The sequence below is a fragment of the Trachurus trachurus genome (genome assembly GCF_905171665.1).
Source record: "Trachurus trachurus genome assembly, chromosome: 6".
In the NCBI taxonomy this organism is placed as follows: Eukaryota; Metazoa; Chordata; class Actinopteri; order Carangiformes; family Carangidae; genus Trachurus; species Trachurus trachurus.
Window position 1 is genome coordinate 33,558,194 of NC_139897.1, and position 16,207 is coordinate 33,574,400.

General features: G+C 46.7%; 2 protein-coding genes across 2 annotated transcripts in view; both read right to left on the reverse strand.

Annotated features, from left to right (window-relative positions):
* Positions 1–4,857, reverse strand: part of LOC310987549 (NACHT, LRR and PYD domains-containing protein 3-like) — a 50,802-nt gene extending 45,945 nt beyond the window's left edge. Inside the window, exons 1-2 of the mRNA XM_083973861.1 lie at positions 4,781–4,857; positions 4,290–4,418 (exon numbers count right to left, since the gene is read on the reverse strand). Coding sequence (XP_083829987.1) covers positions 4,290–4,399 — 110 coding nt within the window. The 5' untranslated portion in view covers positions 4,400–4,418; positions 4,781–4,857. The remainder of the gene's footprint in view (positions 1–4,289; positions 4,419–4,780) is intronic.
* The window catches only part of LOC310987540 (NACHT, LRR and PYD domains-containing protein 12-like), a 427,459-nt gene that overhangs the window by 386,238 nt on the left and 25,014 nt on the right, over positions 1–16,207 (reverse strand). The window lies entirely within an intron of this gene.

A 16,207-nucleotide genomic window follows, 5' to 3' on the forward strand; every position in this document is an offset into this window, starting at 1 on the left:
AGGGTCTTGAGATGGAACAAACTGCAGGAAGACCTTCTCATCTCAATTGAGAGTTTGCTGGTGTATGCCATGCCATCTGTATGGTATGCTGGCTGCACTGTGACTGACAGGAAGAGACTGCAGAGAGTGATAAGGTCTGCAGAAGAAGTGATCAGCTGTCCACCTCCCTCCCTGGACTATATTGCTAGCTCTGTTGCCTCTCCAGAGCTACAGCAATTCTCAGTGATCACTTCCATCCAAACCATCACCTGTTCAGCATGCTGCCCTCTGGGAGCAGGTACAGGTCCATCAGGTCCAGGACAAATCATGAACAGTCATTACTCTAAACACACAGTAACTTAACACAATAATATCCTCAAGAGCTCATGTATGAAATGCAATAACTAATGGTATAGGAGGAAGAAAAATTGCAAACATAAACTACTGTAGGAACCAGGGACATGTCCCATACATAATTCCTCTTGCAGAGGAAGCTTGATTTTAGTATTCCTCTTTATCATCAAAAGTCTCTGCTTCAATGGTCTCATCTTGTTGTTCTTCCTCTTCTTCGCTATCTGCCTCCTGTGTGAATATGTCAACCAGAGATGGAGGCATTATCGGTCCAGCAGTCCAAGGTAGCTGCCCGCTTGTAACCTGCAACTCTATGGTTGCAGCGATCAATGTGGGTGGAGAGACAGCACTGTGGTGGATGGCGACAGCATTGTGATGGTGGGAGGTGTCTAAGGTCCACTTCAGACTTAACTGAGAGGGACTCATCCTCTCTGACCATCTTGTGTATCATCTTCACATGCACTGCATTAACTTTCTTTTGGAGTGGCAGGTTACAAACAGGCAGCTACGCCCATCTCTGAGCAGCCTAAATGACCTACATCTGGTAAATAATATTATATTGTTAACTGTGTTTGCTTTTTTATGTATAACAAGAACATATATTACAAAATGATTTTCACCAGGGATGAGAGAAGAATGAAGATGGAGTACTGTGGAGTACTATGGAGTACTATGGAGTAGTGTGGACTGCTAGACCCATAATGCCTCCATCTCTGGTTGACATACTCACACAGGAAGCAGATAGTGAAGAAGAGCAAGATGAGACCATTGAAGCAAAAATGTATGATGATGAAGAGAACTACTAAAACCAAGCTTCCTCTAGAGGAATTCTATAGGGGACATGTCCCTGGTTCCTACAGTAGTTAATGTTTGCAATATTTCTTGCTCCTATGACCATAAGTTATTGCATTTCATACATAGTTACTAAATGGATACATTTGGTGAAATTACTGTTTAGCACACGTGAATATATCCTCCAATGTTCATTTAAAAGAGTGATTGAAAGCACCATTTGTGCCAATACACTACTTTATGGACTAAAATCACAATTGAATAGGCTGATTGGATGCACAAGCATCTCAGCTATCCAGTCATACCCAATCCATGCAATTTTGTGACTGTTTATGAACACCCAGTGTGCAGAAATAGTCAAATACACCATTTTGTATATAGGCGGAAATGACATATTTGTAGGCTACTGCATGCAAATTACTGCATGGTTCTCCCCCAAAACTGCATTAGATTCACACAAATTAGGTATTTCTTGATAGGGGAGGCCTGTAGGTACCTATATAACCCATTTCCATTCACATACATCTAGGTGACAGGTCAAGGGACCATTTGAAAACATGTAGATGGCTGTTTTTCCCTCACAAAATTTTCATCTGACTTTAAATCATTAGGTTTTTAGCTCCCTTTCTGACAAGGTAGCTTAACAAACTTGGTCACACTGGAAACCTGAGGTTGTCCCGAATACATTGATATCTCTATCTTTGGGCTCGCTCGAAATTTGAGCGTGCTACAGTCTTTGAAAGACAGTCTGACTGGCATTCCTGGCAACAATTCCACAGGTATCATAGGGGTACTAAAACATAGCAAAAAACACATTTTGGACAGGTTTTGTTCCGGGGATCACCCAAATCTCCATTTTAGAGGTTCCAAGGATGCAAAAAATCCAGACTAGAAAAAAAAATAAGGGGGGTGCACGTGGACCCCTCCTGGGGCTCCTACTAAATGAAGAAAGGAGTTGGTTAAGTTTAGTAAAAACACCAGGTAGAGGCTAGACCGGCTGGAAGCATAATGAGCCTTATATGTTATTAATATGAAGTGCTTGTTTTGCAGTTAATTATGCACATGATCCGTTTGATCCCAGAAAGGAAAAAAGGATCAATGCGCAGTCTCTGTTTCCTTTCTGATTGCGTCCGTCTGTCTGTTCGGAGTGGGAGAGAGAGACAGAGAACCCAATCCACCTGTCTGTATACCTGTCTGTAATGTAAGTTTGATTTGATATGAGTGTCAAGGTTTAATTATGGACACTAATGAGCGCGCAGCAGTGCGTAAAAGTCGTGCGTAATGACAGCTCCTCGTTGGTGAAACACAATAAACTGCACCTCTTCTTCCACGTGTGTCTTATTGACAGGTGGAGCCTATGAATAATGATATAAATGCATAGTGAACGGTAAGAATGGAGAGTTTGACTAATAACTAGTCCAGTTCGATCTAATGAGGACCTCCCATTAGTTCGAACTCTCATTACTCCGATTGTCGGACCAATGGGAGTTCGAACCAATGGGAGGTCGGACCAGTGCCATGGACCCGGGGGGGGGGGGGCTACAGCGCAACAGTGACAGAGCTGCAGGTCCGACAGCGCAGCGAGGACAGTACGTGAGGATGAAGATGAACTAATGAACGATGAGCTTGGTCACTAATGTGTAAAAAATAAACTGAGGGATTTAGAAATTGAAGGCTGAGCTGTCACGCTGATGCAGGCTGCTGTATAGAGCCAGGCACCAGCAGGCTGCATATCACATCAAAAGCATAGATATATGCATTAGATGAAATAAATGTTAGTCAGACAAATTGAGTTTAAATTCAGATTCTTTCTTTTCTTTTTTCTTTTTTTAAGCGTAATGCTGTGGGTATAGGGAGGCTGATTTTAGGTTTTATGTTATTATGTTATTCTTGAGTTAACCCATTCCAATTCCTATGTAAATATTTTGTCCTTCATATTGCACTGTTTTGCTTCTACCCTCTGTCCTCATGTCTGTTCTTAATTTATATAAAGCACTTTTAATTGTCTTGAGTTTAAACTGGTAAACGGCATGACAGCTGCAGCACAGGCAACGCGTCTCCATGATAACGGTTCTTTCCTGTTTCCGGTAAGGTAGCGAGGGCGTCCCACTTGTTTGGCTTTACGTTTATACCCTCCCCCTTAATCAGGAGTGCCCTCCGCAGCTGGGAGTGGAACTCCATTTGGAGTGACACTCGTAGTGAAGTGGTAGTGAGTAGGGACTAGTTTGGGATTGGGCCTACATGTTGTGGAGAAGCTCAGACAGTCACAGACAGGAAACAGGAAACACTGATCACTCCTGTCTGGTTCCTGACTTTTCAAAATAAAAGTCTGTGTGTATCAGCTGCTTTAATCTCTACTGTGACTTCAGTTTAAAGGCTCAGACGTGTGGATCATTAAAGTGTTGGTGCAGCAACGTTCACACTGACTGAGGCTGATGACACAGGAACATGAGGACGCTGTGCTTCATCAGTCTGATGGACAGAGTGTGTGTGCATGTTTCTGTCTCTGAGGTTTGTTGTGAACCTTCAGAGTCTGATGGATCTGGTTCCTGGTTTCTCTCTGTTTCCTTCACATGAGTCTAACGACTGAATCATCTTCAGCTCAGTTTATACTAGAAACTGTCTCTTACTGTGACTCTGAAGGTCCAGGTCCAGGGCTGAAGTCTAGTGGTAGATCAATGGACCGGTCACTCTGACAGATGGATCCTGGAGACTCTGCTCTCAGTCTGCAAACACAAACATGTTTTTATTCACATCACATTGATCACTGATCAGTTCTCTGATCACTGATGCATTGTGGGAAGTCTCCAGTGACGTCAGCGTCCAGCACCACACACTGTAGTGAAGGATGGAAGCAACACAGCAGCATCATAAACAACAGTGTAGAGTCAGTCAGTCATTAACTGTGTCCAGTGTCCAGCTGCTGAACATCTGTCTCACATCAGCTCTACACAGGATCACACACACACACACACACACACACACACACACACACACACACACACACACACACACACACACACACACACACACACACACACACACACACACACACACACACACACACACACACACACACACACACAAACAAAGAAGAACCAGGAAGTAATTTCCTGTTCACTAACATCACACACACTCAGGTTCAGGTTTTTTATCAGCTCTCTTACTGTGAGTCTGGAGGTCCAGGTCCAGAACTGAAGTCTGGAGGTTCTCCTTTGGTACGGTGACTCTTCAGAGACTTTGATCTGTTCTCCTGTTCCTCCACATTAACACTCATCTTCAGGACTTCAGTCAGTCTGAGAGGGAAACCAGTAACACACACACAGAATTAAGACACACCCAAATCCATCGAGGACAAACTCTAATCACTTCCTTGTTTGATCCAGTTGTTGACCTCCACCACTCATAGTACTTTGACATTAAATCCATGTTCATCCAGTCACCGTGACCTTTGACCTTTGGTGTTTGTTCTGAGTTTGAAGAAGTTGTGTGGAGGTGAATCTGAGAGAATGTGCTGACGTATGTACGGACTACGTCTGACTCTTCTTCCCTCCACAGTCCACACAGACACACTGACTCTCACACTCTGACACAACAACAACAAAAACAACAACAACAACAACAATAATATTAATAATAATGTTGTGTCGACACTCACTCGTCTCAGACTTCAGTTTCTCTCCTTCTGCTCCGTTCACTCTAAAATGGCATCTGAACATCTTTACTTCCCCTTCCTGACTCTACGTTTACAGGAAACCACAATAAACCATAAACTTTAAACTGAGCACGACGCTGACACCATGAATAAACCGTGAGCTGAGATCCAGCTGTGGTAGAAGAGCTGCTGAGAGATTTAAAGACACTCCACTACAAGTTACAGCTCAGTCTGTTCTCTGTCTTATTCATCACACATGTTGTCATCAACTTTGTGTCTAAGTGTTGTAACTTCAACTTATAATGGAATTGTAGCCTACATTTTTGCAAATACAATTAAAAAAAGGACAGACTTATAAACTCTTAATTTTGAGTTTAAAGTTGAATTAAATGTCAAATGAAAAATTAACTGAAATTGAAGGATTGAAGGATGAAGCTGCAGTTCTCTGTTTCTCCACCAGGTGGCAGCGCAGCCTCAGTGAATTTCCTTCACGTCTTCTCAGTGTTAAACATGAACCTGCTCCTTATGTTCCAGATGTTGACTTGATTTGAGCTGCAGATGTTTGAATCTGTTTCTGTTCTTCTTCTTCTTCTTCTTCTAGTGTGTGTGAGCAGGCTGAGGGTGTGTGCGTGCAGCCTGCTAGTGTGTGTGAGCAGGCTGAGGGTGTGTGTGCAGGAGCATCAGGCTGGAGGCCAGTGGCGTCTCGTAGGAACAGTAAACGTAAAATCACGGCGCAGGGGGAGGGAGGAGCGAAGGCTGTACGGCTGGAGGTTGGTGTGGCGGCTGCTGCGGATGTAGACAGCAGCGACAGTGAAACCTCCATGTCAGACGGCAGTGACCTCGCCCTCTCACAGACGCAGACAGTCACTGGTGGTCAGGTGAAAGAACTTTACACATCTCAGATGGTTAAGAGTTTTCTGCAGAGAACAAAAGGTGTTAAAAACCTCAACTTTGATCAACATTTCCCTGACAAGTTTACCTTTTTCCTGACGGCCAAGCACGTCATAAAGCACAGAGCATCATCTGACTTAACTGATCAAGAAATCTTTAGGTTAAGAAAACATATGTTAAAAGTCAGAAAACAACTACATCTTTGAGTATGATGATGCGTTTTGTGTTCCCATTTTTTATTATTTTTTGTATTTTTTACTTTTCCTTTATCTCCCATATGAATGGTTTTAGAGTAGGAACGCTGAATGTGAATGGAGCGCGGGAGGTGAAAAAGAGGGCACTTGTGTTGGACACAGCAAGGAGTAAACGTATTGATGTGTTATTTTTGCAAGAGGTTCATAGTGACCAGGGTAATGAGGGGCACTGGGAGAAAGAATGGGAGGGGCAGGTGGTGCTAAGCCACCACACCACACTGAGTGCTGGTGTGGGCATCCTCCTCTCTAGGAGGTTCATTCCTTCCTCCGTAGAGGTGGAGGAGGTGGTAAAGGGGAGGTGCCTTCTAGTCAGAGCCAAATTTGATACTTTTACCCTGGTTTTTATAAATATTTATGCGCCAAACAATGGAAATGAGAGAAAGAGCTTTTTTACGACAGTGAATTCCGCACTTAACTGCTGCAGCTCGGAGGATTTTTTATGTTTGGGCGGGGATTTTAACTGTACAGAGGCTGATCTTTTAGATCGCAATCATGCAGAGCCGCATCCAGGTTCCCAGCACACCCTGAAGCAGCTGGTCCACTCCCATGGCTTGGTGGATGTGTGGAGGAGGATGCACACAGACTGTCGTCAGTACACCTGGTCCCACCTGAGAGAGGGGGGGGTCTCTCTAGCCAGGCTGGATAGGTTGTATTGTTTTAAGCACCATTTTAATGTGGTTAAAGAATGTAGGATAGTGCCAGTCGGTTTTACGGATCATGCTTTGGTGTTGTGTGATGTGTTTTTTAAGGATGTTGTACCAAAGAGTGCGTACTGGCATTTTAATTCTGCTTTGGTTTTAGATAAAGGTTTTAAAGAGGTGTTAAGTTATTTTTGGTGTGGTTTTAGAGAGAGAAAAAATGAGTTTGATTGTCTTAGGCAGTGGTGGGACCATGGGAAAGTGCAGATAAAGCTTCTTTGTCAGCAGTACACTCTCAATGTCACACAGCACATGTGTAGATCTGTTAAGGACCTGGAGAGTGAAATAGTGGAATTGGAAGCATTTAGCTATTCCACAGGAAATCGAGGCCATATTGAGGTCCTCAACACCAAAAAGATGGCTTTAGCCAACCTGCTGGATGCTAAGGTACAGGGTGCGCTGGTCCGGTCCCGGGTTCAGAACATCACAGAGATGGATGCTCCCTCTGGCTTCTTTTTTGGTCTGGAGAAGAAGCGAGGACAGAGGAAGATAATCCACGCACTTCATTCTGACACAGGGCAGGAGTTGAGGGAACCAGGGCAGATCAGGAACAGGGCCGTGCAGTTTTTCTCCTCGCTTTACTCGTCAGAGTACGAGGAAAACATAGAGTTGGAAGGAGAGTTTTGTGCGGAGCTGCCACAGGTGTCGGAGGGCACTAGTGGTCAGCTGAGCACAGCGCTCCAACTGGAGGAGCTGGCAGCCGCCCTGCAGGGCATGCAGGGTAGGAAAGCGCCAGGTATTGATGGACTCACTGTAGAGTTCTACAAAGAGTTCTGGGACATCCTGGGCTCTGATTTGCTGCACGTGTTGAACGAGAGTCTGGCCTGTGGTTCCCTCCCCCTCTCCTGCCGCAGGGCGGTGGTGACCCTTCTCCCCAAGAAGGGAAACCTGCAGGAGATAAAAAATTGGCGCCCTGTGTCGTTGTTGTGCGTGGATTATAAGATTCTGTCCAAAGCCTTGGCCTCCAGACTAAGGGGAGCCATGGAGCAGGTCATCCACCGGGACCAGACCTACTGCGTACCAGGCAGGTCTATGGTAGATAACATCTACCTAATTAGGGACGTTTTGGAGCTCTCCAGCTCATTGGACTGTAATACTGGTCTCATTTCGCTAGACCAGGAGAAGGCTTTTGACCGGGTTGAACACAACTTCCTCTGGAGGGTGATGGAGAGGTTTGGGTTCAGCCCTGGTTTCATTGCCATGATCCGTGTGCTGTATACAGACATTGAGAGTCTACTGAAGTTCAACGGCAGTCTGTGTGCTCCTTTCAGGGTGCATAGAGGTGTCCGGCAGGGCTGTTCCCTGTCCGGGATGCTCTATGCACTCTCCCTCGAACCCCTCCTCTCAAGGATACGCAGCAGTGTTGAAGGACTGTTTTTACCAGGTTTTAGCAGCAACATTGTTTTATCTGCTTACGCAGATGACCTTATCGTGGCAGTTAAAAATCAGGATGATGTCAACATGTTAATCGAGTTGACGGACAAGTACAGAAACCTGTCCGCTGCAAGAGTAAACTGGTCTAAAAGCGAGGCAGTTGCAGTTGGGAAGTGGCCTAATGGCCTCCCAACACTCCCCCAGAACCTGGCCTGGAAGAGGGAGGGCTTAAAATACCTCGGCGTCTTCCTTGGAGGTAAGGCCATGGAACAAAAAAATTGGGAGGGAGTAGAGGAGAAAATCGGTGACAAGATGAAGAAATGGAAGTGGCTACTGCCACAGATGTCCTACAGAGGAAGAGTCCTGGTTTTAAACAACCTGTGTGCATCTCTACTGTGGCACCGCCTGTCCTGCCTGGACCCACCCAGTGGGCTCTCAACAAAGATCCAGGAGAAAATTGTAACTTTTTTTTGGGACGGCTTACATTGGGTGCCACAGGGGGTGTTGTTTTTACCGAGAGAGGAGGGGGGGCAGGGCCTCATCCACCTGGCCAGCAGGACGGCAGCGTTTAGGCTGCTGTTCCTTCAGAGGTACATAGCTGGTCCAGCAGACTTGGTGTGGAGGGGAGTGGCCAGCGGCATCTTCAGAGGGGTGAGTAATCTGGGACTGGATGCTGCTCTGTTTTTTACTGATTTAAAATTTCTAAATTTTAACGGGGTTCCTCCTTTTTATCAGAGTATTTTTAAGGTGTGGGCTTTCTTTAAGAGCAGCAGGGAAAAGGAAAGCTCTAGCTCTCTGTTCTGGCTACTGAAAGAGCCGCTGATTCATGGAGCCAGGCTGGACATCTCCAGTGCAGCTACGCCTGGGCTGACGGCGGCGCTGCGCCGGGCCAGGACGGTGGACCTGCAGAGCTTGGTCCACGCTGCAGGGCCCGCCCTGATGGACTCGGAGAGCGTGGGGCGTGTGTTGGGCCTCCAGTCCCGCAGGATGGTCCAGAGGTTGTTGCAGCTCTGGAGGGAAAAACTGACACTGACAGAGAAACAGCTCCTTAGGGAATTTGGCAGAGGGGAGGAGCCGGACCCTACAGACCCCCCCCCTGGGATCCAGCTCAGCCCACAGACTGATCAGGAGGGTCCTCTGGTGAGAGGGGCCGCCTTCAGCCTGCACACAGTCCATAGAAAGACTCTTTACAGAGCTTGTGTGCAAGCTCTAAATAAGAAAACTCTGGGGGGCAGAGCACCATGTGCATGGGCTGACAGGTTTGGAGGGGCGTCGCCACAGTGGAGAGTCCTGTACAAGCCCCCCCTGAAAAAGAGGACTGGAGACCTACAGTGGAGGGTTCTCCATGGTGCTATTGCGTCTAATTCGTTTACATCTGTTATTAATGCTGCTGTGTCCAACCAGTGCCCTTATTGTGGAGTGAGGGAGACGACGTTCCACATCTTTAGCGAGTGTGGGCGGCTCTCTGCGTTTTTTACTCTATTGACAAGTGTTTTTAGCCTTTTTAGTCAGACTTTTACAACTGCAGTGTTTATTTATGGGGCGGGATATAGAAAAGAAAATAGGGCAATGTGGCAGCTGTTAAATTTTATCGTGGGGGAGGCGAAAATGGCAATCTACATCTCCAGGAGAAATAAAATGGAAGACCAGGCAGGTGTAGAGGCGTCCGCAGTGTGGCGCTCTAACGTCCGCTGTAGGATTAGACTGGAGTTCACATTTTATAGATTGATGGGAGACCTGGGAAGCTTCTCTGACATTTGGTGCCACAATAATGTCCTGTGTGCTGTGTCAAACAATGAACTTGCTTTTACCAGTGTGCTGAAAAACTGACAGAGTATCTATTTATTTATTTATGGGTTGATTGATTGATGTGGGGTTGTTTGTGTTGATGTATGTATGTGTGTTTATTGGTGTGGGTTGTAAATAAATAGATGAGTCTGTAGTTGGGTAGAAGGAACAGCTGATAATTGTCCTGTTATTGGTAAATAAAGTGTGGTTGTAAAAATCAAAAAAATCTTCTTCTTCTTCTTCTTCTTCTTCTTCTTCTTCTTCTTCTTCTTCTTCTTCTTCTTCTTCTTCTTCTTCTTCTTCTTCTTCTTGACATTAACAGGATTTCCTGGAGCATGAAGTTGCTGATACTTGCAGACTTGACTCCTTTGTGTTTGTGTGTGGTTTTCTCTCATCAGCGCTGCAGGCAGGGAGCTGGCACCGATCTGCAGAGAGAGCAGAGCATGCTGGGAAACATTGTTGAGTATTAAAGCCATCTGTCTCGGCACGGTGTGACGGCGTCATGGCCGCCAGGTAAACACACAACCACGGAGCCGCTCGGTGAAGCCGCTGCCAAACATCTGACGTGTTCCCGCTCCTTCTGCTGATCGTCAGCGACGTCTCTAATGGAGACGATCGTTAAGAAAACGAGCTCATTATTCAGCTCTAATTAGCTCATCAATCATTAGTTGAGATCATGATCAGCAGAGATCGGCTCAAATCTGCTGCTCTAGTCAAAAGTTTTTACACATCACGGCCTTCTGACCTCCACAGTTTTCAGTTTTCATACATGTGAGGAAACTATGTCACATGACTGTCGGTTCAATTCACATGTTTCACTTTTATATATTATACTTTTCCGCCATTTTTATTTTAGACAATTTCACATGTGGATTTCAGACAGTATTGATTTTCCGTATTAAAATATGAAATAGCCTCTCTGCTGTTTTAATTTGGTCGGCTCCAAATTCCTCCTTCTGATGCCCCTCTCAAGGACCTGGACCTCCTTCTGATGCCACTCTCAAGGACCTGGACCTCCTTCTGATGCCCCTCTCAAGGACCTGGACCTCCTTCTGATGCCCCTCTCAAGGACCTGGACCTCCTCCTGATGCCCCTCTCAAGGACCTGGACCCCCTCCTGATGCCCCTCTCAAGGACCTGGACCTCCTCCTGATGCCCCTCTCAAGGACCTGGACCTCCTTCTGATGCCCCTCTCAAGGACCCGGACCTCCTCCTGCCTCTCAAGGACCTGGACCTCCTTCTGCCTCATGTTAAACCACAGTTTCTCATGGTGGAGTGAAGCTGGACAGAGATTTATAACTGGACCAACACATCAACTCTGTCGTCAAAACCAGTTTTTATCGTCTGAGGCTTCGATCCAAGATAAAAGACTCTGTTCTGTCTCTGAGAGATTTAGAGATTCATGCTTTTAGTTCTACACGTTTGGACTCCTCCTCCTCCTCCTCCTCCTTTTCCTCCTCCTGTTCCTCCTCCTATTCCACTTTCTCCTCCTCCTCCTGTTCCTCCTCCTCCTCCTCCTCCTCCTCCTCCTCCTCCTCCTCTTCCTTTTCCTCCTCCTTCTTCTCCTCTTCCTATTCTGCCTTCTCCTCTTCCACCTCCTCCTTCTCTTCCTCCTCCTCCGTCTCCTCCTCTTCCTCCCCCTCCACCTTTTCCACTTTCTCCTCCTCCTCTTCCTCCCTCTCTTCTTCCTCTTCCTCTTCTTTCTCCTCCTCTTCCTCCTTCTCCTCCACTTCCTCCTCCTGTTCCTCCCTCCTCTTCCTCATTCTCCTCCTCCTCCTCTTCCTCCTTCTCTACCTCCACTTCCTTCCCCTTCTCCTCTTCCTCCTCCCTCCTCTTCCTCCTCCTTCTTCTCCTCCTCTTCTTTCTCCTCCTCCTCCTCTTCCTCCTCCCTCCTCTTTATCCTCCTTCTTCTCCTCTTCCTATTCTGCCTTCTCCTCTTCCACCTCCACCTTCTCTTCCTCCTCCTCCGTCTCCTCTTCTTCCTCCCCCTCCACCTATTCCACTTTCTCCTCCTCCTCTTCCTCCCTCTCTTCTTCCTCTTCCTCCTCCTCCTCCTCTTCCTCCTCCTTCTTCTCCTCTTCCACCTCCACCTCCTCTTCTTCCTCCTCGTCGTCCTCCTCCCTCCTCTTCCTTCTCCTTCACCTCCTCCTCCTCCCCCTCTTAGTCTCTCCCCTCCTTCTCTCTCTCCTCTCCCTCTCTCTTTCTCCCCCCTCCTCTCTCTCTCCTCCCCTCTCCCCTCTCTTCTCTCTTCTCTCTCCTTCCTTTACTGTAGTGAAGTTGTATTTTGATGATGTTTTATTGTCCAATCACGTCCCATCGTTTGTAGCTCATTAACAGCGTCACATGTAAACGACACTAATAACCATTAAACATTAATGATCTAGATCTAATAACTCTGAGACCAGATTGACACAGTGAAGTCAGTGATGTGTAAAAAGCTGCTGTAACTCTGATCGACCACCAGGTGTCGCTGTGTTCACATGTCTGAAGCTTCGTCAGGTTTTGTGAATGAGTTTGTGTCCTGGTTTAATAACTCGTGACTCTTCAGGCTGCGTTCAAGGAAACCGTTTTTTCTCAGACTCCAGTGAAGTGGATCTTCTCCTCCGTCTGTTTCAGTGCACGTTGGTGACGGTGAGGACGACTCACGTCACGTTCAGGTGAGTCAGGAGATCTGACGCTGCTCGTCTCCTGACGTCGGATCAGACCGAGGCTTCATGTGTGTGTGTGTGTGTGTGTGTGTTCTTGTTCTTACTACGTTGTGAGGACCGGAGAGAGTTTTTCACCAGAGTGACGACATTTATTTGAAAGATACAAGAGTTTGTTTGTGTCCTCCTCCTCCTCATCTTCTTTCTCCTCCTCCACCTCCTCCTCTTCTACCACCTCCTCCTCATCTTCTCCTCCACCTCCTCCCCCTCCTCCCTCCTCTTTCTCCTCTTCCTCCTCCTCCTTCTCCCCCTCCCCTTCTCCCTCCTCTTTCTCCTCCTCCTCCTCCTCCACCTCCTCCCTCCTCTTCCTCCTCCCACCTCCTCCTCCTCCTCCTCCTCCAGTTCCTCCTCCTTCTCCTCCTCTACCTCCTCCCTCCTTTTCTCCCTCCTCCTCGCCCTCCTCCCTCCTCTTCTCCCTCCTCTTTCTCCCCTTCCTCCACCTCCTCCCTCCGCTTCTCCCTCCCCCTCCTCCCTCCTCTTCTCCCTCCTCCTCCTTCTCCCCCTCCTCCTCCTCCACCTCCTCCTCTACCTCCTCCCTCCTCTTACTCCTCCTCCTCCACCTCCTCCTCTTCCTCCTCATCCTCCACTTCCTCCTCTTTTTCTTCCTCCTCCCCCTCTTCATCCTCCTTCTCCTCCTCATCTTTCTCCTCCCTCCTCCTCCTCCACTTCCTCCCTCCTCTTATTCCTCCTCCTTCTCCCCCTCCTCCTCCCTCCTTTTTCTCCTCCTTCTCCTCCTCCCTCCTCTTTCTCCTCTTCCTCCTTCCCCTACTCCTCCACCTCCTCCCTCCTCTTCCTCCTCCTCATCCTCCACCTCCTCCCTCCTTTTCTCCTCTTCCTCCTCCTCCTTCTCCCCCTCCTCCCTCCTCTTCTCCCTCCTCCTCCTCCACCTCCTCCGTCCTCTTCTCCCTCCTTCTCCCCCTCCTCCCTCCTCTTCCTCCTCCCCCTACTCCTCCACCTCCTCCCTCCTCTTCTCCCTCCTCTTCCGCTTCCTCCTCCCCCTCCTCCACTTCCACCCCCTCCTCTTCCTTGTCCTCCTCCTCTTCCCCCTTCCACCTCCTCCTCCTCCAGTTCCTCCTCCTCCTCCTCCTCCTCCTCCTCCTCCTCCTCCTCCTCCTCCTCCTCCTCCTCCCGTTCCTCCTCCTCCTCCAGTTCCTTCTCCTCCTCCACCTCCTCCTGACTTTCTCTCTGAGCGTCTCCTCCTACAGGCGTTCAGCTGAGGGAATTCGCTCCTCACCTGTTGAGCCCAGCGTCAGGAGCTCATTATGGGATGTTTTACTTCTCTCTACAGTCTATGGAGGCCACTGAAAGAAGCTGAGCGCTCGCAGCAGGACAGATAATCAGATGGATAATCAGTAAAGTTAATAACTTCACTCTGATGTGGACAAGAATAAACTATTTCAGTGTTTCTCCTGTTGTGTGGCCGTGTTGCCCAAACACAACTCTTGAACAGGTCTACGCTGTGTTCACAGTTAAAAAGCTCTGCGGTGCAGTGGTTAAGGCGGCCGCCCCATGTAGAGGCTACAGTCCTCAACGCAGGCGTCCCCGGTTCGAATCCCGCGTTGGGCAGACCTTTCCTGCATGTCATTCCCCCTCTCTCTGCCTCCCCCTTTCCTGTCCATCTCACTAGTCTACCAAATAAAAGGCAAAAAAGCCAAAAAATATACTTAAAAAAAAAAAGCTCTTTGTTGTCATTGTGCAGAGACAATATGAGACATTTTTTTTTTAAATGTTTCTTTTATTTTACTTTTATTTGCTCTTGCATTTAACTCTGTTTTTATTGTTTTGTTTGTTTTTATTCTGTCTTATGCTTCTTTTTTTTAAAAATGTTTTGTCTTTATGTAAAGCACATTGAGTTGCCTTGGTATGAAATGCGCTATATAAATAAAGATGCCTTGCCTTGCCTTGCCTTGCTTGTACAGCAGCTAAACCCACTGCAGCCCGTCTTCACAGCACATCCAGCCTCGCTGTCAATAAAACACACTCAGATTCTATAACTGCAATCAGCAAAATATATGAAAACAATATAAAACACAATTTAAAAATGACAGTTGTTGTTGCTCTAGTTTATTTTTGTTTAAATTTAAAAATGATTTAGCCTAAAAGCAGCTCAATGTTCAGCTGTCAGAAATGGAAAGCAGCCTCCTCTATTGTTATATGTGCAGCAACACTGACGCTTCAGGCTGCGATCATGCTTTTTTGTGTCGCTCATCCTCTCTCCAATCAGCCAGTTGTCGCTCAATCTTTTGCTCCAGTAGAATCATATGACGCCAAACGCCTCCTTTGATGTGAACGTGCACAGAGCACAAAGCTGAGACCCGGACTTAACAAACTAAGTTGATAACCAGCGTTGCACCTTGTTAACTCTGACCGGGGCTGGAGGTTTAGTTGAGCTGGAACATGAACACAAAGCCTTGCTGTGTTGAGCCTAACTTTGTAGTACAGGCCTCAGGTTACTCATCGATCAGTCTCCATGGTAACGGACCAACGCAGCATCTCACTGTGTCTTCCAGCGTCTGTAAAATGACTTTTGTTTTCAGAAAAGATGCTGAGTCATGTTCTTTATTTCTATTGTCACAAACACAGATAAAGGTACAATGAACCATGGGATATATCAGCTGGGTAAGACCATCTCACACACACACACACACGCGCGCGCACACACACACACACACACACACACACACACACACACACACACACACACACACACACACACACACACACACACACACACAAAACTTTGTGTTCAATAATGACATAAGAAGAAAAATGATAGAAGTCGTCATCATTGTGGTAAAATACAGCCCCCTCTTTGTTTTACTAAGAACGTTTAAGTACTGATTTCTAAAATAAATGTTAAAGCAGAAGTAAGCGATCCGGTCGTTTTGGCTAATGCTGCGTTCCAGGCAGGCTTTTGAAACCGTAAATTACAGCTTCAAGTCACGACTTACGACTTTGTAGCGTTCCAGGCAACCCACTCGTGTTTTTCCGACCTGTTTTACCTGTGAAAGTCACTATAACGGCCACTCGTAACTTCTGACCGGTGAACTCGTACCAGATCGAACTGGTACCACTTCACAGGTCGGAAAAAGACGAGTGACGGGTTGCCTTGAACGCACCATAACAGTCCTCGTCCCTACGTCACCACATTCACGGCGTCCCTTGGCTGCACACACAGCCCTGCATGCCGTTCTCTCTCCTCATTGGATAAAAATTGTAGGATACGAGAAAAGTTTTCTCCTGGGCTCAGAGCAGAGCAGAGTGACTGACAGACCCGTGTTTCAGTCCAAACACTCTATGTAAGTGATTGCTGTCGGAAGATACAACTATTTAAGACTTATATTAACACAAAAATATCGCTTACTTCTGCTTTAAGGAAAAACATAAAATACTACAAAATGAAATGTTTTAATTTCATAATGATAAAAAAATAATAATAATAATAATAATAATAATGGAATCACTATTTTATTTCAGAGAAAACTGAAGCTATGTAAACGGACATAATGAATCCCCTGAGATGACAATGGCAAGCCAATAGGGTCATAATTCACCTGCTTCAGTTCATTTAACACCTTTCTGAACTACACTAGATGGATAATAAGCACTTGATAAGTGGTGTTGCTTAGTCAATTAACACCATTGTGGTGTTTAGAATGGATTTTGTGAGTGTGTGGTGGCTTTTATTGAGGTGTTTACCATACATCAGACACGGTCTGAA